Source organism: Ursus arctos, unplaced genomic scaffold, assembly GCF_023065955.2.
Source record: "Ursus arctos isolate Adak ecotype North America unplaced genomic scaffold, UrsArc2.0 scaffold_18, whole genome shotgun sequence".
Classification (NCBI taxonomy): domain Eukaryota; kingdom Metazoa; phylum Chordata; class Mammalia; order Carnivora; family Ursidae; genus Ursus; species Ursus arctos.
The window spans coordinates 53,200,525-53,222,328 of record NW_026622852.1 but is presented as its reverse complement, the minus strand read 5'-3'; the positions used below and the strand labels follow the sequence as shown (position 1 = coordinate 53,222,328).

The 21,804-nt window shown below is 57.0% G+C and overlaps 2 protein-coding genes across 12 annotated transcripts in view; one reads left to right on the top strand and one right to left on the bottom strand.

The window, feature by feature from the left end:
* ENG (endoglin) overlaps window positions 1-2,780 on the top strand; it is a 31,224-nt gene extending 28,444 nt beyond the window's left edge. For all 4 annotated transcript variants that reach the window (XM_026514023.4, XM_026514022.4, XM_048223112.2 and 1 more), the window contains exons 13-15: window positions 652-706; window positions 1,746-1,847; window positions 1,977-2,780. In XM_026514023.4, the coding sequence (XP_026369808.1) occupies window positions 652-706; window positions 1,746-1,847; window positions 1,977-2,101 (282 nt within the window). In that variant the 3' untranslated portion in view covers window positions 2,102-2,780. The remainder of the gene's footprint in view (window positions 1-651; window positions 707-1,745; window positions 1,848-1,976) is intronic.
* A 334-nt stretch (window positions 2,781-3,114) lies between these two features.
* On the bottom strand, window positions 3,115-20,772 carry FPGS (folylpolyglutamate synthase). 8 transcript variants are annotated; one of them, XM_048223116.2, is made up of 16 exons: window positions 13,583-14,714; window positions 11,656-11,747; window positions 10,333-10,461; window positions 10,191-10,244; window positions 10,041-10,105; window positions 8,367-8,481; window positions 8,148-8,228; window positions 7,984-8,045; window positions 7,802-7,904; window positions 7,476-7,553; window positions 7,100-7,247; window positions 6,917-7,006; window positions 6,007-6,157; window positions 5,698-5,773; window positions 4,848-4,914; window positions 3,115-4,004 (listed from the first exon to the last, which is right to left on the bottom strand). In XM_048223116.2, the coding sequence occupies exons 2-16, from the start codon at window positions 11,665-11,667 to the stop codon at window positions 3,595-3,597; spliced, it is 1,641 nt and encodes a 546-aa protein (XP_048079073.1). In that variant the 5' UTR covers window positions 11,668-11,747; window positions 13,583-14,714; the 3' UTR covers window positions 3,115-3,594. The 8 variants fall into 8 exon arrangements, with proteins under 8 accessions (XP_048079073.1, XP_026369813.1, XP_048079071.1 ...); XM_026514028.4 differs by lacking the exons at window positions 11,656-11,747; window positions 13,583-14,714 and adding an exon at window positions 20,479-20,772 and having other exon boundaries at window positions 6,917-7,021; XM_048223114.2 differs by lacking the exons at window positions 11,656-11,747; window positions 13,583-14,714 and adding an exon at window positions 20,479-20,771.
* Window positions 20,773-21,804: the final 1,032 nt, after the last annotated feature.

Genomic DNA, 21,804 nt, shown 5'->3' with positions numbered 1-21,804 from the left:
TCCTTCCACCATCCCAGTCAGCCAGCCAGCCTCCTGCCATCCCAACGAGTCATCCATCCACCCAGGAATCCGTGCACTCACCCATCTTTCCCCATAATACAGTCACCAATGTCATTAAACAGGAGATCTCAGCAAAGAGGGTTAAAATAAAGGACACAAAATTCTGATTTTCTGCTTCCCCATCCAGGGGGGAATCCCTGTCCTCAGGCACACAGCCCTGGACACACATATCCCCAGGTCCTGGCACACAGAAGGGTCTCCAGGATTAGAAACGTTTCTGGTTGTATGAAGCTAGGCAAGCCTTTGGGGCCACTCCTGAGTAGGCCTGCCCCTTCCACTCTCAGTAGGCTAACCTGGCTTATCTCTCCCAGGTGTTCACAAGGGTCACAGATGCAGTGCAGAGCGCCCCACAGTCCTCATGGGATTCGGGAGTCTCCCAGGGAACATCCTGGTAGCAGCCAAGGGTTGTCCACCCAAACCCCTCCCTCAGCACGACTTGCCCTAAGGCTCACAGCTAGGAAGTGGTGGGATGGAATCCAAAGCCAAGGCCCCAGGGTGGGTTGGGACAGGCCAGGGTACAGAGCGAGGGAATAAGCCCGGTAGCTGCCGCCTGCAGGCTCTGCTATCCACCACTCTCTTCTCCTCCCCCAGGACGTCCACAGGACTATCTCCCTGCGTCTGAACATCGTCAGCCCTGGCCTGCCTGGTGAGTCTCTCTAGGGTTCCAGAAGCTGAGGCCAGCATGGAACCTGATGGATGGCCCAGAGGGCTGCAGCACAGACACATGCAGGGAGGACCCCAGAGAGAGCATCCCTGGGACGAGGGACAGAAGGGCCCCAGCAGCCTAGCATAGGATCCATGCTGCACCTTCTAGATAGAAAGCCTTTGCTCCTGACTACCCCATGGACCAGATCCCAGGCATTTGGGTTTTCCTAATTCCCATGGTTGCTAGCTGACCTTGCTTGGGGTGGGGGTGGGGGTCCTGGAATCAAGTGAGGCAGAAGGCACGTTAGAGCAGGGCTGGCCTCACCCTCTTAAGGCCCCCAGTGTGGAGAATGCACCTTCAGCCCGGGGCCCCCAACAGGCCGGAAGGGTCACTGACACTGGGGGCAGAAGTCGGGGGGGGGGGAGGGCACCTGCTTCCTTGCCACCCTACCTGGGTTAGGATGGGGCCCTGACCCTGACCCATGACCAAGAGAGCCGGGCTAATCACCCTACTGCATCCGTGGGAACTCCGTTCCAAGGGAAGGCCCATACTCACCCAGGAGTCAGGAGTGTAGACAGAATGAGGCTTGGGAAAACCCAAGAGCAGAGCTGAAGAGCCCTCAGAAGTACTCTGGCCCATTCCTACCATAGTAGAGGGCTCTGAGGGGGCGGGGATTGACCCAAGGTCACACAGTGGGGTGGGGCAGGCTCTGCACTCCCAGGCCCCACTCACTCTTTGCTCAGATTATACCATCCATTCTCCCTACAACTGCACCTCCATCAGCCTTGGAAGGCAGAGGCACGGCCCACAGGCCTGGCTGGGCCTTCTGGTGGATGGTCAGAACAGCCATGGCTCAGTGCCAGGCACGGGTGTGATGAACCCATCTGCTAGATGAGAAGACTGAGGTCCAGAGAAGTCAGGGTCGGGGGCCGAACTGGGACTGATGCCCAACCCTGTGCTCCTGGCCAGCCCACCACGGTAGGGGGCTAGGGTGGGGGCCGCAGCGCTGACTGCAGCCATCCTGCCCTTGCGCGCACAGACAAAGGCCTCGTCCTGCCCGCCGTGCTGGGCATCACCTTCGGCGCCTTCCTCATTGGGGCCCTGCTCACCGCCGCTCTCTGGTACATCTACTCGCACACGCGTGAGTACCCCAGGCCCCCTGCATGAGTGCTCAGGACCCCTCTGCCACCATCACCTGGGGGAGCCCGGGGGAGCCTCTGGGGGAGTGGGGAGCCCTGGCCGGGGCCCTGACCTCCGCCCCTGCCCCCAGGTCCCCCCGGCAAGCGGGAGCCCGTGGTGGCGGTGGCTGCCCCGGCCTCCTCGGAGAGCAGTAGCACCAACCACAGCATCGGGAGCACCCAGAGCACCCCCTGCTCCACCAGCAGCATGGCGTAGCACCCGGCCCGGAGACCTGGGGGCCCCCCAGCCAGCCCTCGCCCAGCAGGAGAGACTGAGCAGCCGCGAGCTGGGAACCACTGGCCATGAACTTGTCCCGGGACCCCAACCCCTCCACTCGACCAAGGATGGACCCTGCCCTCTGCGCCCACCCCTCCTGCCTCCCTCTCCGAGGCCTGCTGCCAGCGGGGGCACCAGCGTGGAGCACCTTGGGGTCCCCCCGCCCCACCCCACAGAACCTTCAAACCCAGCGGGCCTGGACTGCGGCTGCCCAGGACCACAGAGCGAGAGACCACTGCCCTATAAGTCCACGCTGTTGTAGAAACCGAGTCCCTGTCATTTTCGCCTGGATCCAGCACCTGGTGACCTGGGCTGGGTGGGAGGAGAGAACTCAGAGCAGACTCACCAGCCCACCCAGGCCTCCTCCATGGAAACAAACAGAAGAGGGCCAGCCCAGAGCCACCCGGACCTGCTCCCAGCGGCCTCCACACCTGGACTGGACCTACGCTGATAAGGGAAACAGAAGCCTAGGGGTGCCCAGCCTGGGAATAGGGGAGCCTAGCTCCTCCCCGCAACTGTCACCTGGAGATCCCGGAGGCAGGCATCCAACGGGAAGTGGCCCGTCTGGCCTGGACCCACCCCTATATACTCACCGCCAATAAATTAGACCATGAAATCAGTGCTGGGCTGGGCTGGGAAGCCTAAAATGGGTGGGGAGGTGACAGCTCTGGGGTCAAACCCTGAACCTGCCACTTGATTGGCTCTCTGACTGTGGGCAGGTTCCGTGGCTACTTCAAGCCAGCCAGTTCCCTCATCTGTCACGAGGTCTCTGTGGGAGGTCTGCAAATCCATACCGGGCCTGTGGCCAACGGACAGGAGTCCGGTGTTCTCGCTTCAGACCCGCCCGACAGCCTGGGCTCCTACCCGCTCCGGTTCCTGCATCCGTGGCAGCCCTCGGGCCTCTACCGTGTGCTTTAGGAAGCTAGGGTTTAAGACGCTCCAACATTTTGCCATTTCTTTTTTTAAAAAACAGTTAAAGGCTTTAATTGACTCCAGCCATCCTCGTCTCTAGTGGGTCCCAGGCAGGAGCCCTCTCGTCCCCAGAAGGCCACTAAGAGGTAATCTATCAACCAGCACCCAGCAGGACCCTAGGCCTGGCCAGGCAGCTCACACAGGAAGCTGGGCCTGAGCCAGGAGGCAGGCAGGGTGGCAAGGGAGGTGGGCTGCATAGTCTGGCCTACTACGACAGCGGGAGAACCAGGAAGCCCCCTGGCTGTCAGGAGGAAGGAGAGGCCAAAGGCACCCTAGGCTCAGACAGAGGATGTCCCATCTTAGCCTCCCCCTCTAGCCCTCGATCTTGCTGCCCAGAGCCCGGAACCTGGGCCAGTCTGGACAGAATCAGAAAAGCAGACAACAAAAGGCACCTAACAGGAGTTCATGGAGAGATGCAGGGCAGGCGTGGGAGACCCCCACTTCCAACCCCACTGCCTGGGCTACTGGGACAGGGCAGGTTCCAGCAGCTTCAGGACGCCGCCCACCAGGTGCAAGCTGCCCGTGACCAGTACGTGGATGGCGGCGGCCTCCCGGAGCACACCGGCCCCGCTGCCTGCCACCGGGTGGGCAAGGAGGCCCTGAGGGGGACTGGGTGGCTGAAAGACGGGGTCCCGGCCTTGGCTGATCCACTGCAGGGCGTGGGAGATGCAGCTGAAGACGAGGGAGCTGGTGCTGTGGGTGCAGGGTGGGCGGGAAGCCAGCAGCAAGGACGTGGGCTCACCAGGCTCCGGGCTGGCGGGGCTCCAAGGGTCCGGGCTGGCCTGCTCCTCAGCCAGGCGGCTCCAGTGCTGCTGGTGCGCAAGACAGCGGAGCAGCACCTGGTCCAGGGTCACCATGAAGTTCTGCTGGTCTGCGAGGCACAAGGAAGGGCGCATCAGCCACAGGAACAGGGGCGGGGGGCGGGGCAGGCACGCTGGGAGCACCAGCTCGAAGGGCCTCGGAGTGGGCCGTGTTGGGAGGAAACGGAGACGCAGACGGTGACTCACCCCCGGTCCCGGGGCCCAGCGGGACGCAGGCCCAGGCAGTTTAGCTTCAAAGCCGGAGCTGTTGTGCACCAGACCCCTCCCCCCACCAGCCCAGTTGCCTTCACCTGGAAAGCAGGATCCAGCACACGGGCGGGCTAAGTACAAAGGCGGGGCTAAGTACAAAGGCGGGGCTAAGTACAAAGGCGGGGCTAAGTACAAAGGCGGATTCCTGGACGCCTCCCGACAATCTGCTGCGGGGCCTGGGGATCTGCATGTGTTTTACACGATTTCAAATTTTTTTGAACGTGACCCACAGTAAATACACTTTGCGATGGCAACTCAGTACTCACACAGGTGTAGACAGGTGTCTGGGACAGGATCGTCCTAGAACAGTACCTCCCCTTCGTGCAAGGCACACATATATTTTCTACTTCATTTGAAAAGTGCTGGTTTATACCCACTAAATGGATGGTAAAACCAATGGCGGATTGCAGCCCGCAGCTTGAAAACCGTCCCCCCCCCGCCCCAGGAATTCTGTTTTGATATGGTGGTCACAATATCCGAAACGGACCAGAGAGTATTGGTCTATACAGTACCAGGAATCTAGCTCCTACCCTGGACCTCCCGTTCAGAAGCCCCCACTGTCACCATCAGAGCAGGCCACTGAAGGGCCTTCCGCGCCCCCCGCCCCCCACGCACGCCCAGAGCCCAGGCCTGTCACGTCTTACCTGCGCTGCCAGCAGACGACACGTCTGTCAGGTTAGGGCAGAAGACAGCATAGTCAAACTGACAGGGCTAGGAGGCCAAGAGGAAAGACTTGGGGTCAGAGGCCGAGAGGGTGCCCCACCACCCTGACTGGCACACAGCACTCCCATCCCCATCTCGGGAGATGCCCCACTCAGCTGAACTCGAGTGATGCCGTATAAACCCAGCCAGAGCACCGCAGCAGCCCGTCTGCCTCAGTGTACCCTGCAGGCCCGTAGCCCGGGCAGCATGGCCCACTGTACGAATGGGGACATTGAGGCTGGCTGGGGAGGGGGGACTTGCTTAAGATCACCCAGCTACGGAGCAGGCCCCAAATCCAGGATGGGGAAAGGCTTTGCCTGCACAAGGAGAGACAGGAACAGTCAGCCTCCTGGTCTGTCAACTAGGAAATGATCCCTAGGAACCACCTCGGCCCCGACTGCCTAGGGCACTCAACTTCCCTGAGCAGAGAGGGGCCCCTCCACGCTCTGTAGCTCAGAAACTCCTTGAACCATCTCTGAAATGCCATCTCTCATCTAGAGTCATATGCTAGTGGCTGACGGAGCATATGCCAAGCGAGTCCAGAGTCTGTACCTTACGCCACTACCTGGTCCTGCCTTTAACTCTGGGCTTCGGCCTGACCCCGCAGGACGAGGGCAGTGACCTAGACCTCCCGACGAGCCCGGGGCCTTTACGTTTAATCCTCAGTACCGTTCAGGGGAGCTCCACCTTAGAGTTGGAGAACAGAGGCCCAGGGGTGAAGGCACCTCTGGGGATCCCACGGCCAGAACCAGGGCTGGTCGGCCTGCCCCCCACCCCCAGCTGGCCCCTCACCTGCAGCAGCTTCAGCAGGGCCGCGGGATCCCGGTCCCCGGTGGCGTTGAAGAGCAAGATGCGTACCTCAGGGCCGCTGGGGGAGGGGCGGGGATGGGGGATGGTCAGAGAGGGGCACCCATCTTTGTTCCAGAAACTTCCCCTCCTGCCCCCTGGTCCAGCCCCAGCAGCGCCCCCCAGCGTCTGGCCCCTCTATCCCCGAGGCCCCACCCCCCTCTCCTGGCCCAGTCCTGACCCTGACCCTGTTCTCCTTCGCCCCCCCACCCTTTCCCCAGCCAGGCCCCACGCAGCCCCACCCCGGAAGCTCACCGGCTCGGCCTGTGGCTGCGGTGCAGCGCCTGGCGGAACCAGCGCACGCAGGCCTGCACGCTGCTGGCGGTGTGCGCACCGTCCAGGTACCAGGTGAGGGGCCCGCGCTGCAGCACCTGCGTCCGGCCCAGCCACTCCGTGTCCCGAAGCCCTGCAGCGGGGCAAGGTGGCCGGCTCCCACCCTAGTTCTCAACTCACACACACACACCCCACACCCCCATACTCCCAGGGCCCTGCTGCCGCTCTCCCTCTCAGCTGATGAGCCAAACCCCCCCCCCCCCCCCCCCCCCCCCGCTTACTCTTAGGCACCAGTCACTGGGATCAGCTTGTGGGCTGCCTCCAATGATGGGATCTTCCCGGCAGCCCTGGGAGGGGACTATCATCTTTTAGTCCCATATTACAAGCCCTTAGCCCAGAGAGATTAGGTCACAGAGCCAAGCGTGCCGGGGTGTGATCTGAAATCTGCCTGGCTCCCGTCAGGGCCCTGACAGTGGGCCTGGCACAGTGGGCACACTGGAATCATTGGCGAAAGGGGTTTAGCTGCTCCGAGCACCTACTATGTGCTGAAAGCTTTGGGGATGGGGGAAGCAAGAAGCCTGACAATCTCCCTATTCTCTCCAGACCTCACGGGCTTACGATGATGACAAGAACGCCAGTAGCAGCAACCACTGACTGGGCACTGTATCCCAAAGCCACCAGGCCCTGGCCTCAGCCCCTTAGTGACAATGGGTCCTGTCATCACCTCATTTGGCAGGTGGGAAAACTGAGGCTCAGAGTCCATGAACCAGGGAAGCTTACTGACTTCAGAGGCCTTTGTCCTGGGCACCATCTCAAACCGCCCCCACCTCTCAAACAGGAAACTCAAAGAAACATCTGAGGGGGCCCGGCCGGGCAGGCATGTCCAGCTCACCATGCCGCATGTGGGACGTGGGCTGGAACACGGGTGCCAGGGGCATCTGCCGCAAGACGCTGGGCCGAGACACCTTCAGCTCCCCGAGGCCTGAGGAGGGAGGGGCTGCCGTGTGGACTGAGCGTACACAGGACCTTCAGACGCAGGCTCCAGGGCCCCCTCCCCACGCGGCCGCCCACTTACCCTGGTGGCCCTTTTGCTGCAGCCAGCAGCGAGCCAGCTGCAAGGCCAAGGCAGCATTGGACCGCTGGTGCTCTCCCTCCAGGCCCAGGGTCAGCGGCGGCCCCCCTTCCTCCAGGGCTTCCAGTGGTGGGCACAGGTAGAGAGGACACTGCCAAGGAGATGGGCAACGGCGGCTCAGGGGAGCCGTCCCTGACGCTGTAGTTCCTTCCATCTTTCCACATCAACCAGAACCCACCAACCCTGCTCGGAGAAACAAAATGTGCTCCAGCTGGTCGAGCAGTTGCCCCTCACTGCACAGACGGGCACGGTGAGGCCCAAAAGGCTGACGTGCCCTGCCAGTCAGCGGCCACCCCCGCCGCAGGGCTTCCAGACTCACAGAGATGTGCTGGGCGCGGTCCTGCAGCACTGCCAGGGGACCGTCGGGCTGGAGCACAGTGAAAGCAGGGACGCCACACTGCGAAGGAGAGGACGGGAGGGAGACGGCTGCAGCTTCAGCCCATGCCTGGGTCTGGGCAGCTCACTTTGCCTCCCCCCAGAGGGGAGGGCAGGGGGCTCTTACTCCGGTCCCACACAGAGCTGAGACAAGAACCCAGACCCTGCTGATGCCCAAGACCCTATCCTGAGTCAGGGTCCAGAGGGCCCTGCCCCAGCCCCACTTCCCAGGCTGTCCATGTGCCTCCTCTCCCCAGGGCTGCCTGGTACCTTGAAGATGCCCCCTTTCTGCCATGCGATCTCTTCCACTGTGTCCCCCAGAAGGCTGGTGTGGTCGATGCCAAGAGAGGAGACGCCACACACCACAGGCTTCCTGCAAGAGACAGAAGGGCCCTGACGGTGCTGCCCTGGGCTCATGGCCACTGTCCTTCTCCCCAAGCTGCAGACCTCACCTGATGATGTTGGTGCAGTCGTAAGCGCCACCAATGCCCACTTCCACCACCGCCAGGTCCACCTGCAGAGGACCAGGAGCACATCAGGGGTCCCACACACCCAGCCTGCTGAGATTCCTCTCCCCAAGGCCTCGGACACAGGACTTGGGGGAGCGGGCACGTACCTTCTCTTGGAGGAAGATGTGGAAGGCCATGAGTGTGAGGAAGCGGAAGTAGGCGGGCATGGAGACACAGCTGCTGCTGTCCTGTGGGCAGGAACACGTCAGAGCCCAGGGCCCCGCCGCCTCTGCTCTGGGGAGATGGGGCTCTGGGACGCCCAGCACCCTCTGGGGTCTCTCCAGCGCCCCCTCCCCTGCCCGCCCACAGCCCTCCTGCGTGCGCACCTTGGTCTCCTCCAGCCGGTGGTAGAGGCGCCAGAAGTGCTTGGTGAAGAGCTCGGGGCTTACGGGCTGCCCGTTGATGCGGATCCGCTCCCGCACCTGCACCAGGTGGGGAGAGCTGCCGGGAGACCTGAGGTCATCGGGACTCCCTTCCCGAGCCCCTCACACCTGTCTTCAGAAACCCAGATCTGACCATGTCACTGCCCTGCTGACGATCCTTCCGGGACGTCCCTCTGGCCTCCAGCGTCCCAGCTCCTCACCCAGCCTCCCGGGCCCTGGGGGCGCTGATGCCGCTGGCGTGTGCTTCGCCTCTCCCACATTGCGACAGCTCCCTGCGGCCCAGCCCCTCCCGCCTATCTGGAGTTCCTTCGGCCTGCCCCCCTCACCTGGCTCATTCCACACGTCTTGACTGAGTTGGCCCCCTCCCCTCCTACCCAAACAGGCTGATCAGGAATGTGCTCTGGGCTCCAACAGGCCCCAGGGCTTTACACATCACACACGCGGCAGTCACTCTGCCAACATCTGCCCCCACACCGTCTGTCTTCCTGCCCCGGAGGGCAAGGCCCCATCTGTGCGCTCAAGGTGCAGCCCCAGGCCGGCCCACGAGGCTACAGGGGCCGAAGTCAAAGGCTGGGTTTTACCGAAAAAAATACAAAAAAATTTTGTTGAGGTTTCATTATTTTTTAAAGTAACCTTCAGACCCAATGTGGGGCTCGAATTCACAACCACAGAGATTGACAGTCGCACGCTCCAGCCACTGAGCCAGCCGGGTCGTCCCACCCCAAAAATCATTTTAGAAGCATGATCATCTGTCAGCTTATATTTGAATCCTCCAAGCCCCTCTCGTATTAGAAGTCCTTCCCTACATTTCTTTCTTTTGAACAAAGAACTGCGGAGAGAAAATATGGCCTGATTTCCGACGGTGACAGAAGTCACTTGATGGAACTGGTAAGATAAAAGGAAGCAAAAATCATAAGTCCTTCCGCCACGAGGACCAAATCCTGAGCACTTCACCGCCACCGTAATCCCACTGCCTTACTGGTGACCAGCTAAGGAGAGGTACGTGCAGTGCAGGGAGGAGGGCCCCACGTCTGGTCCACACCCCATCGTCTGGTGTGAGTTTGGGTGCCTGAGGCCAGCGGGGCGGAAGGGAGGCCCCGACACGTGGACATCAAAAGCTACCTCATCGCTTAAGCCCTAACAAGCCAGGTTTTCTGCTCCTTACTGCAAAGACATCCAAATTGATAAATATTCCTCTGTGATTTTAAAGCTGTAGGTGGGGGCGTCTGGCTGGTTCAGTCGGTAGAGCGTGCAACGCTTGATCGTGGGGTTGTGAGTTCAAGCCCCGAGTTGGGTATAGAGAGGGCTTAAAAATTTTTTTAAATAAAAAAAAAAATAAAAACCTGTACATGGAATTTAAGTTTGTAAAAAGCTCTCTGATGACTCCAGCTATGTACCTCGTTTACACATTCGAGTTGCTGCCCACCCCCTCCCGAATCTGTTTCATGACAAAAATTAAGGACTGCCACAAACTTTGGGCAATACGGTAAAAGCTAATGGAATGGTTATTGAATCAATCAACATTGGGCAGAGAGGCAGCTAAGCTCCTGCTAGCTCGTTCCACGCACCCCCCCGCCCCAGAGAGCTGAGATCCCACATTCCTGCACACCTCAGTACCTAAAGAATCCTGTCTTCAGGCCATAGCTGCGGAGAATACGTTCGGTGAAGGCACAAGTGGAACCCTAGAGAGAAAAGGTGTCCTGTGAGCGGGCCCTCACCGTCCCACCCCATCAGGTGGATAGCCTACCCCTGAGTCCTATCCCTCACCTTCCCCTTGGTCCCAGTGACGTGAATGATGTTCAGCTGGTCCAAGTCTTCCACCTGAGACATATAGACAACTGCCTCAGCCACAGACTCAGAGGTGGGGTGGGGGTGGGGTCGGGGCGGTCCCAGGCCCCGCCCACCTTACCTGCAGCCCACTCCGGGCCAAGTACAGCTTCATCGCTTCCAGCTGTGTCTGAGGGTCTCCCCGCTGGCGCTTCACCTGCTCCAGGTAGCCAGCATTGGTCTGCAGGGTGTTCAGTGTACGCACAGCATCCTGGCAACCACGGTCCCCAGGTAGCAGGTTAAGACTCACCAGCGGTCCACAGAAACAGAGGGACCCCAGGGCATCAGTGGCCAAGCCAGGGCACCATGCCTACCAATGCCAGCCCTGTGGCCCCAGCCTAGAGGTTAGGCACTGGTGAGACAGAAGTGGCATCTTTCCAGCTCTGGCAGAGACGGGAGCCTGGGGCAGTTTGGCCCCACCCAGGAGTGTCAGGCAAAGCAGGTTACAAGACTTAACGGGAGAAGCCTTGCTTCCTGTTCGCAGTTTGGGCTTCCCAGTCTTACGCCCCCCTCCAACACCGGGGCCTTTGCCCTCTTCCCTCCAATAGCATGCACAGCTATACTGGGCCCTAAATTGGGGGGGGGGGAGGTTGCAGGAGCAGAACCACAGAAGGCTGGGGTCTTAGAACTGGAGGAATTCGAACTAGGAATCCCTGGAGGCTTCCATGCCCAACGCTGAGGATGGGGTTCCACTTTCTGACCCAAAGAAGAGCTGCTTGAAGCATCCACATGGGGGAAAGGAGGAAGCTCAAGGAAGACGGGTATAACCGGGGTCACCCAGCCAGGAAGGGGGGTAGCTGCAGCCTCAGGAGAGTCTACACTGGGAGTCAGAGTGGAGATGCTATTTATTTCCCCTTAGGGCCTCAACAGCTGACCCATTAAACTGTGTCATCTGCCTGGCAGGCAACAGGTGTGGTCTATGGAAACCGGCCCCTACAACAGAGCCAGGTGGAAATTTTCTGTTCTCCAGATTCTTACCCCCACCAATACCCTGATTCCTGCCTGCTCACCAATCCCAGACACTTGGATCTCTATCTCCTGAATCCTGGAGACTCCAACCCCTGATATCAACTCTTGAATCTCTCAAGTCTGAACTCCTGAAACTCTTTCCCCTCCTACCCCCCACGCGCCAACCGCAAATTGGGACTCTGGACCGCCTATCACTGGGCGCCCCTTCCCACTAAGGCGAGACGACACTTCAGCCTCAGAATTCCCAGAACCGGCGGCCCAGGCCCAACTTCCTGGTCCCTGTCCCCACCCCCGGGCTCCAGGATGTCCCCGCCCCCGAGTCCCCCACTGCCAGGCTCCCGGTCCACCCCAGCCTCAGGCCGCGGAGTCCGGACGCTGTGTGGCTCAGGCCCGGCCCACGTGTCCTCGCACGACCGCCAGTCTGCCCGCGGGATACCTGATACTCCATGCCCGGCTCCTGCGGGGCGGGCCACGCGCTCAACCCTCGCCACGCCGTGACCCCGGTCGTTGCACCGCGCGGAGAAACTGCTGCCAGGAAGAGAGCGGCGCGCAGGTGGCAGCGTGCCTGCGACATAGTCCTAGCGCCCGTTACCTAACTCGCTAGGCCAGGCCCGGAGACGCCCCGCCCCGTCTTGCCTCGCCCCTGCCCTCCACCAATCAGCGCCGCCCAGGGAGTCCTCCGGAACCAATAAGAATCTGCGAGATGCCATATTTGTGAGGGGCAGGCCCGGGGCGGAGCGGAGCGGAGGGTTTCGTCCCTGTTTGTGAGGGGCACGCTCCCTGGGGCGTTCTCTGCGCTCAGCATCTCCGGGACCCGGCCACACCCCCCAAAATAGTCCCAGTCTTCAACCCTCAGCCAGGTGATCCGCCAGAACTAGCCCTGAGCCGGGACAGAAGACGGAGCTAGCGGACACATGTATGGAGGTCATTGAATTCAAGCCCCGAAATGACGCGGTTTAACGCAGAGACCGCAGGAGGCGGGTATTGGACTCTGCACTTCTGAATCTGACAACCCGATTGCGAGGCAATAGACCAAAACCCAAGCACCTTCGCCGCTGGGGCCACTGCCGTCCCTGGACAGCCTGGGAAGGCGTCCTGGAAGAAGCCACATCCTGGCAGAGGCCTGGGGATGAGGCGGAGTCAGCGAGGTGGCGGAGCGGGTGGGGGGGGGGGAGGTTTTCAGGTAAAGGCAGGGAACGCAGTGTGAAAAGGAAAGGATTAAGAGGGAGAGGGAGGGGCGAAGAGGGGAAGAGAGAGAATGGGAGAGAAAGAGAACCAGCCAGAGGGAGCTGCACTTCCACCGGATGGGGCCTAGTGCCCCAAAATGCCAGATCCAGCAGGACCTTGTAGCCTAAGAAATTTGGATTAAATTTGGACAACAATAAAATGGTCTTAAAGAAAAATGACAAGGGGCGCCTGGGTGTCTCAAGCTTCTGTCTTCGGCTCAGGTCATGATCCTTGGTCCTGGGACTGAGCGCCCCTCCCTGGGCTCCCTGCTCAGCAGAGAGCCTGCTTCTCCCCTGCCCCCCTGCCACTCCCCCTGCTTGTGCCCGTGCTCTCTCTCTCAAATAAATAAAGTCTTTAAAAAAAAGGTAAAGAAAGATGACAAGGTCAGGTTTGCACTTTGGAAGACTTACTGTGTGGAGAATGAACTGGGAGAGCCACGTGGGAAGGAGACAGTAATCTGTCCTAGCCATGGGTGAGGAGGACTCATCCTGGACTTTTTCCTGTCTTTGACCTTCTTGGCCCACTGCTTTCATGGAAAAAATAGCACGGAGATTCCTTTTTTTTTTTTTTTTCCTCTCTTCTTTTTTTAAATAACAAGGTATGCCTGTAATCTCTTTTTCAGATCCCTCGGTGGGATTAAAAAGTTTCTTTCACATAGCATTGCCATGCTCCCTGCTCTTGGTTCTCTTTCCCCTGTACTCATTCTTCAAGCATTTTCTCGTGTCCCCGACTGAGATCATTGCAATGACCAAACAATTTCAGAATGCTGTGATTTTTATGACATTCCTTAAGCAAGTTAATCAAGATGTTGCATTCTTCAGTGTGCAAGTGTAGACATAAGAGGACGCAGCTTTAGGAGAAGGCGATGGAACACGACAGAGCAGCCTGACTCTTGGCCACCCCAGTGATGAGGGAGCAGAAGGCAAGCCGAAGACAAAGCAGAAGCTGACACCCTGCAACCTCCCCTTACCCCCCCACTCCTGGATGGGACACGTGTGACATTCTTCCAGGAATCCTCCAACTATCTTAATAGTTAATGCCTTGCTAGAGGAGAAACATAGCCCTAACTTGAACATGGCAAGGCCTCCAGGATCTTGTAGGTCCCCTTTAGCGTATGAAAGTTCTTTTTTCCTTACCTCCCCCAACCCCATAGTAGATAATCAGCCATGGATCACAACCCCCGTGCTGCAGCTCTTTCCGCCCACGGGTCCTCTCCGTGTTCTTTAATAAACCACCATTTTGCACCAAAGACGTCACAAGAGTTCTTTCTTGGCCGTGGGCTTCGAACCCTAACGTCTTTCTGACATCAACCAGGAGGGCGGAAGTGAGAGTCACCGGTGAAGAATCCCCATCCAAAGGCTGGTGGCCTGGGCGGCGGGGCAGCTCCCGGCAGTGAAGGCTCCCGCGCCCTCCACAGCTGACCTGACTCGGAGATTCCCTTTATATAGCTCAGGTGCCAGAGGGGTGTGTGGATTTGGGGGGGTGGGGTGCGGGGTTGCTACAGACAACCCTCTCGGGAAGTCCCCACAGACAAAAGACAATCCTTCAAACAACTGATGGGATTCCAGCACCTCCCTCTCTCTTTCCTGCCAGCATTGGGGGCAAATATTTATCAGAGATTGTTTGATTTTGAAATAAACATATGACCTGTTGGAAAGATTCCATCATTGGCTGGACTTCTGCTCTTCACATCACCGCTGGGCACCCTGACCCTGGCCCCATGGGAAATAGAGAGGTGCTTCATTTCTTGGTTTTCTTCTCCTTCTTCTTTATCATTGAAATGTTCTCTATGCATATGCATATACTGCCTAATAACTGCATAAAAATGATTGTAAAGGAGCTTTACATGTTTTTCTTTGTGGGATCCTGGTGGGCTCAGTCCATACAGCATGCAAGTCTTGACCTCCTCGGGGTTACAAGTGAGAGCCCCAGGTTGGGTGTAGAGTTGACTTAAAAAGAAAAATCTTTAAAAATAAAAATCCAGTGTTTTTCTTTTGCTCACCCCCACCCCTCACCTTCCTCCTTTGGTGACCTTCAAGTAGGCATCCCACAGTTTTCCAAGCCCATGAGGTGACAGACTCATCTAGACAGCTATAGGACTTTGTCCATGCACGTGGCAATATTTTCTGCATCCTAACACTCCGTATTCGACAAGAAGCTTACAGGGATCCCTCGAATGTACTGACTTAGCAAATAGTTAAAGAGCACTCCTCTGGGCCAGGCCCTGTTCTAAACACTTTTTTTTTTTAAAGACTTTTTTTTTAATTTATTTATTCGACAGAGAGAGACAGCCAGCGAGAGAGGGAACACAAGCAGGGGGAGTGGGAGAGGAAGAAGCAGGCCCATATCGGAAGAGCCCGATGTGGGGCTCGATCCCGCAACGCCGGGATCACGCCCTGAGCCGAAGGCAGACGCTTAACCGCTGTGCCACCCAGGCGCCCCTAAACACATTCTATAGAGTTGGTCATTTATCCGTCGTGACCCTATAAGACAGGTACTAGTGTGAACACCCTCCAAAAATGAGGCGGCAGGGAAAAGGAGATCCCGGAGGGAGACTCCCTCCTCCCAGGTCAGCTTGTCTACATTCCTGAATCTTAAGGAATCTCTTTCTCTTTGCCCTGAGCAGAGGAGTTTGTGTCATTCTCCCCTCAGGCCTTCTCTAGAGCTGGGGGGGCGGGGCAGTGAAGGGGTTAATTTGCATTCTTGAAAATCATTGAGCTACTGACTTCAGTTCCACTTGGAAACAGAAATAGATGCCCAGGCACGAAGGCAAGCAGCAGCCCCGAAAATTCCAGGGGTCTAACTGGTATCATCCCAGTTGTGCAAGAAATTACAAGTGGTGACTGGGGCCTTGGCAAAGCCACCCAGTGGCCTTGGGCAGGTCATGTCACCTTTCCCCTGGACCTCTGTTTACTCCATGGTCTCCAAGGACAATGTTCATCATAGCCACTGACACGGGGAAATTTGTAGGAGTCATTTAAGGGGGGGGGTGGGTAGAATAGAGTTATCTTCTTTTCCTTATTAAAACTTCCTATTTTTATTTTGTTTTTAAATCCTAATATTTTTAGGGGGTGGGGGGCGCCTGGGTGGCTCAATCGATTAAATGTCCGACTCTTGATTTCAGCTCAAGTCATGATCTCAGGGTTGTGAGATCAAGCCCCTCTTTGGCTCCGCGCTGGGCGTGGAGTCTGCTTAAGATTTTCTCTCTCTCGTGGGGCGCCTGGGTAGCGCAGTCGTTAAAGCGTCTGCCTTCGGCTCAGGGCGTGATCCCGGCGTGATGGGATCGAGCCCCACATCAGGCTCCTCCGCTAGGAGCCTGCTTCTTCCTCTCCCACTCCCCCTGCTTGTGTTCCCTCTCTCGCTGGCTGTCTCTGTCAAATAAATAAATAAATAAAATCTTTAAAAAAAAAAGAGAGATTTTCTCTCTCTCTCTCTCTTTCTGCCCCTCCCCCCACCTCATGTGCTCTCTGAAAAAGATTTTTAAAAATCAAAATAAAATCGGGGCGCCTGGGTGGCACAGCGGTTAGGCATCTGCCTTCAGCTCAGGGCGTGATCCCGGCGTTATGGGATCGAGCCCCACATCAGGCTCCTCCGCTATGAGCCTGCTTCTTCCTCTCCCACTCCCCCTGCTTGTGTTCCCTCTCTCACTGGCTGTCTCTATCCTGTCGAATAAATAAATAAAATCTTAAAAAAAAATAAATCCTAATATTTTTTGAATGGCTAATACATCATATCATTCAAATAGAAGTACAAAAAATGTACAATGGGAAGCTTCCCTCCCATGCCAGGTCCCAGCATCCTAATTCCCCTCTCCAAAAGCAATCAGTTGTTTCCCGTGATCGTTCCAGAGATATGTTATGCATTTGCAAGCAAATATAAATATATCGAGATCTCCCTTTCATACTTGCAGATAGCAGACTATATACACAAGTCTGCGTTGTACTCTTTCCATTACCTTTATATCCTGGACCTTATTTTGGACTGTGTTGGTACCTAAGAGCTGCTCATTGGCTAATTTGTTTTTCTGAAGCGAGCAGTACTCCCTGGTGTGGAAGTATTACTGTGGATTTAGCCAGTCTCCTACTGATGGACATTTAGGTTTCTAATGTTTTGCCATCACAAAAGTGTTGCAACGGGTAACATTTTACCCTCATCATTTCTTCCATGTGAGCACATCTGATGGATGAATTCCAGGAAGTGCAATTGCCAGGTCAAAGGTGATTGGCATTCAACACCTTCGTACATATTGCCACATCCACATCCACATTGTCCTCCAAAGGGTAGGTACGATTAGTTTCCACCCCCACGCCCAAGCATGCACGAGCCAGCCATTTCCTCACCAACACACCTTAACCAACTTGGATCTTTGCCAATTGCATAAGTGGAAAAATGGATTCTCAAGGTAGTTATCATGTGCATTTATTTTATTTGGAGGATACTGAGCATTTGTTAGGTTTAAAAACCATGTGTATGGGGGCGCCTGGGTGGCTCAGTCGTTAAGTGTCTGCCTTCAGCTCAGGTCATGACCCCGGGGTCCTGGGATCGAGCCCCGCATTAGGCTCCCTGCTCCGCTGGGAGCCTGCTTCTTCCTCTCCCACTCCCCCTGCTTGTGTTCCCTTTCTCACTGACTGTCTCTCTGTCAAATAAATAAATAAATAAAATCTTACCAAAAAAAAATTTGTATGTGTAATCTGCTAACCTCTTTCGTATCATTGCTTTTTGTTTTGAAAGCCACAGATGTTCATAGAAGGAAACAGAGAAATGTGTAAAGGAGAAAATCAAAGACACCTTCATCCAGGTGTGGAGAACAAATGTTGGCTTTTTGGTGCCAGCATGAAAGTGTTCTTGCTCTCCAGAGAGAACAATACAAAGAAAGCCATTGTCTGGAGAGAAAAAAAAGAAAAAAAAAAAAAAAAAACAAGGGTGCAAGAAAATTGGCAAGTGGGTCAGTGCCCCCCCCCCCGAAGGTGGATCTGCAGGTGTGTGTGGAGGGCAGTAAGAGCCAGGGATTCTACTTCACCCCTACCCTCGCAAAGGGAAAGGATGTCATATCCATCCATTCATTCATTCATTCATCTATTCACTCATTCACCTTTGTGCCAGACCCTGGGCTTGGTACTGGAGGCACTGGGTTCTGGGGACAGACGACAAAGTCCTGCTTGCAGAGCGCCCTGTCCAAGGTGGGAAGACAGTAAAGAAGGAAACTCAGAAAGGAAGATATATATTTGCAAACCCTGATAACCATGATCAGAGCCATCCTCACTGCTACAGAGGCAGGGGGCTAAGGCCCAGAGAGGGACAGAGACAGCTTGGGGTCACACAGCAAGTCAGCAAAGGCCCCACGCTGGGCCCCAGGGTGGACTTTCTAAACTCAGATCTGCCTGGGTCACTGCCCACTCTCCTGGCCCATCACGCCCTCCAGATTACCAAAGCCCGTAAGCTCACTGTCACCTGGCTTCTACCCACCTCCCGCCTATTCCACCCCTGCAGGCCACCATCCTTGCAGCTGGCAAGGACCGTAGGAATTGGCCTTGGTGTCTCCCACCTCCAAGCTTTTGCTCACATTTACCTTTGCCTGAAATACCTTTCCCCTATACTTTTCCTCTTTGCTTTTATGGGCAGGTTGCTTTCAGCTAACTTTTGTTAAACACTTATCCCTGTACTTGACATTGCAATCTCTTTTCAAGTTCTCGAAAATTATGAGAATTAGAAGTTGGCCCCATTTTATAGGTGGAGAAATGGAGGTTCACCTGTTGTCAATGCGCTGTGTGACCCTGAGCAGTTTGCTGGCTTTCTCTGATCCTGTCTGGCCCTTGGTCTCCTCCTTAGTAGGGTGAGAGCTGAAATGAGCTCTGTCCCAGCCCATCATTTCTGGGATATCTATGGGTGGGTATTTCACTGAGGACAAGAGTCTCCAAAGGCCACCGTACTCCAGAGAGCCTGGACTAGAGGGGTCCAGCTGTCTCTCTCCTCCTTTCGGGGGGCCAGGGCACAGAGAGGCTGGTTTCAGTCCGGCCTCCTCCCCAGGGGCCTTCTGTGCTCAAACCTGCCGACATCTGTCTTACCCAGCTTCAGAGGGGGAAGAAGTGTGTGGGATTTTTTTTCAGTTGATCGTCTCGCTCAGTACCCGTGACTGTCTTGAGCACCTCCTCCCTCGGGGGTGGCAGTTAGGAGCCTCCCCCTTGCCAGGTGCTGCGCGGAGCCCATTCGACCAGGAAGGAACCGAGGACCGGAGGTGCGGAATCACGGGGACAACACACCCGCTGGCAAGTGGCAGAGCAAGGATTCAGCTCAGTCCCAGCTCCGTTTGATTCCAGCTGCCACTGATTAATTTATTTTTTTATTTTTTCCCCCTACACCCAGCGTAGGGCTTGAACTTACAACCCCGGGATCAAGAATCGTATGCTTTGCCGACTGAGTCAGCCAGGCGCTCCCAGCTGCTACTGATTTAGACCCTCTGATCAAGCTTGGGAATCCCTGGCTAGTTTTTCTCCATTGGTGACTTGGATTTTCTTAAATAGTTAACATGAATTCTTTCTAAACATCAGCTTTGTGGAGAGATCTTTACGTGCTGCTTCTGTTCCTGGACCCATTTCTCAGGGGAGGCAAAAGAAGGCCTACTAGGGAAAATAGCTCAGTCACTCACAGGGGTCTGTCATGCTGGGCCCCGGACTCCATCACCAGGCCACCCCTGGACCCTGCCCCCCTGCCGGCCCTGTGTCCTGCCAGGTGACCTGGTCATTTGATCAACAGGGCTCTGGCCTTGAGCTGGCTCTTACTTCAGAGGGAGGCTCTACTGCCTCGGGAGCCATGCGAAATGCGAATACCCCACAGCCCTCGGGGTGTCCTCAGTTCTCTGCCCCCTAGTGAGGGAACCCACACCGTGTGACCCTGGGCAAGTCACCACACCTCCCTAGGGTCCTGGTCTCTAAGGTAAGGGGACCTGGATGACCTCACAGGGGCCACTGATCTCAAACCCTGGCATCTGGGGCCACCCCTCCTCTGCTGCTGGGCAGAAGGTTCTGTGGATCAGGACGATCTGGGTAAGAGCGGCCTGGCCTGGCGTGCAGCCCCAGGGGACTCCGGCTGATGGCAGCCTTACGGTTCTGAGCTTCCGACCACAGTCCCGAGAGAGACGGAGGCGCTGACTCACTGTGTGCCCACTCAGCATAGAAGAAAAGAGGCTTGATGAGGCCAAGCAACTGTCTAGTGCCTGTCAGGTCCTGAACCTTGATCTCACTCGGACTCTTGCAGCCCGGCCGGTTCTACCCCAGCTCCAACCAGTGTTCGTCCCAGCAGGGCTAGAAGGGCCGGGGGGGTGGCTGGGCCAGTCTCCTCACCTTTCTGAGCCACATTTCCTCATCTGCAAAGCAGGGGTCACCGTCGTGCCCACCTCAGAGGGGTGGGGTGAGGAAGAATGGGAGGGTGCTGGGCCAGGAGCCCAGACCCAGCTCTGGATGGGGGTTGGAAATCTTCAACGGGCTAGGTCCCTAACTGCTCCCAACCACACCTCTGAATCTATAAAATGAAGACCGCAGGGGCCCAGCAGGTGGAAAGCACCGGACCAGGATTGCCGTCATTACTACTATTATTATTTAAATGACACTAACAAGCCTTCCTGAGAGAGCAGGCCAAGTTCAATCCCGAGATCCACTCTAGGAAACCCGCCCACAGTGCCTGGAGCACAGGAAGCCCCACAGGGGGGCCTCCACACCTCCCGAGTCGGCTGTCAGTTCTGCTCTGGACACCCCTCCCCAAGAACTTCCCCACTCCCACAGGGGGCGGGGGCTTCCGTGGAGCCTCCAGCGGGGTTAGAAGGGGGAACTGAGGCCTGCAGGAGGGCCTCTATCACCCCAAGCCCGTAGAACAAGGTTTATAGATGACAAGGTTTGCCCGTGGGGCCCCACCAAGTGTGGGGTTATCACTGTCGATGGCCTTGGGACCCGAGGCATATTCACACACATTACAGGGAAGAAAGAGATGGAAGCTTGGAGAGGCAGGCCACCTGCCCAAGGTAACCAAGCTCTCCTACCTGGAAGGAGGCCGTTTTAGCTGAGAAAGGGCTCCCCGATGGGCCCGGCCGCTCCATGGCTGCTCTCCACCACACCGTCTCAGCCCCTGGCCAGCAGGGCGCCAGGGACCTGGCACCTTTCATCCCTGGGCTTCCCGCACCCCAGCGGGGCTGGGCACAAAGTGATTCGTGGGGGAGGGCAGCTCTGCCACGCTCTGCCCAGGGTTCAGCTGGGCCAGAGAAAGGAGGGGGAATAGCGGGGATTCCCTCTCACTGCCCCTTGGCCTGGGCCTCCCCCCCTCCCGTGCGCAGGGAGGATGGTCTTACCTGATAGGTGTCTGCTCGCACCCTTGGATCGGCCCGGGGAGGGATCTCTCTGGGGAATCTCCCAAGTTCAATGAGTTAAATAACAGCCCGGGGAAGGTTAAAGGTGAGTGGGGAGGCGGGGGGTGCACAGAGAAGGGAGCTCTTGGGAAACTTCCAGACCTTGGGGCTGGGCTTCCCGCAGAACAGGGCTGGCCTTATCTGGCCTCTCTTATCACAGCCCACCTCCCCCTACAGTTAGGGCCCTTTGCGCCCAGGCTGGGAGCCCTGTGTAGCGGGGTTAGGACACCCAGGCACCCTTGACCTGAGGAGTGGGGGCCTGCTGGGGGGAGAGGCTTTGTTTCCCCAAATCATCTGCTCAAAAAGGAGCCAGGACACCGACCACGTTCCCAGCCTGCAGGGCGACACGGAGAGCCAGCCCAAAGGAGCTGGTGAAGGCCTCTCCCCCTGACAAGACACGGCCTCTTCAACCCGCTGCTGGCGTGGGTTGACTCACTGTGGTAGTTGGGACTCAGATGCCAGGCCCTCCTCCAGGTGCCGCGGGGGCACGCTCCACAGGGCCCTGCCCTCTGGGAGCTTTGATTCCAGGCCACGCCTCTCCCTCCCAGCACCTCTGGGGGAGCTCTGTGTTGGGGGAGCTTGGAGCCCACAGCTCCGGGGCTTAGGGTTTGTTGGTTTAAAATACGGTTTGACTGCATGAGTAAAAATGTGAATTCGGGAAATAGGAGAAAACACAGAAGGACAAAACCATCCAGAATAACCACGGGTAATGTGTTCCTGTGATTCCTTGTTTTTATAAAATGAGTTCAAGCAATAGATATTTTGTTACCTGCTCTTTCCACGCGTTGTTTCTGGAACATCTTTCTGTCCCAGCGCGCATGCATCCACGTCCTTTGTCACAGCTGCCTGGCATTCCATCGCAGGCCTGTGCTCTGCGCGTGTGGCCCGAATCCCAACCAGCAGCATCAGTGGGTTAGAGGTGCCCACCCCAACCTGGGAGTCCCGGGTCTGGGTGTGGGCCAA

Excerpts from the sequence above, each read along its gene's own strand:
- FPGS (XM_026514026.4), bottom strand. The coding sequence starts at position 11,793 with ATGTCGCAGGCACGCTGCCACCTGCGCGCCGCTCTCTTCCTGGCAGCA. Across the intron at positions 10,462-11,655 it reads AGCCGGGCATGGAGTATCAG|GATGCTGTGCGTACACTGAA; the intron begins GTATCCCGCGGG and ends CGTGGTTGCCAG. Across the intron at positions 4,915-5,697 it reads CCCTGCTGAAGCTGCTGCAG|CCCTGTCAGTTTGACTATGC; the intron begins GTGAGGGGCCAG and ends TTGGCCTCCTAG.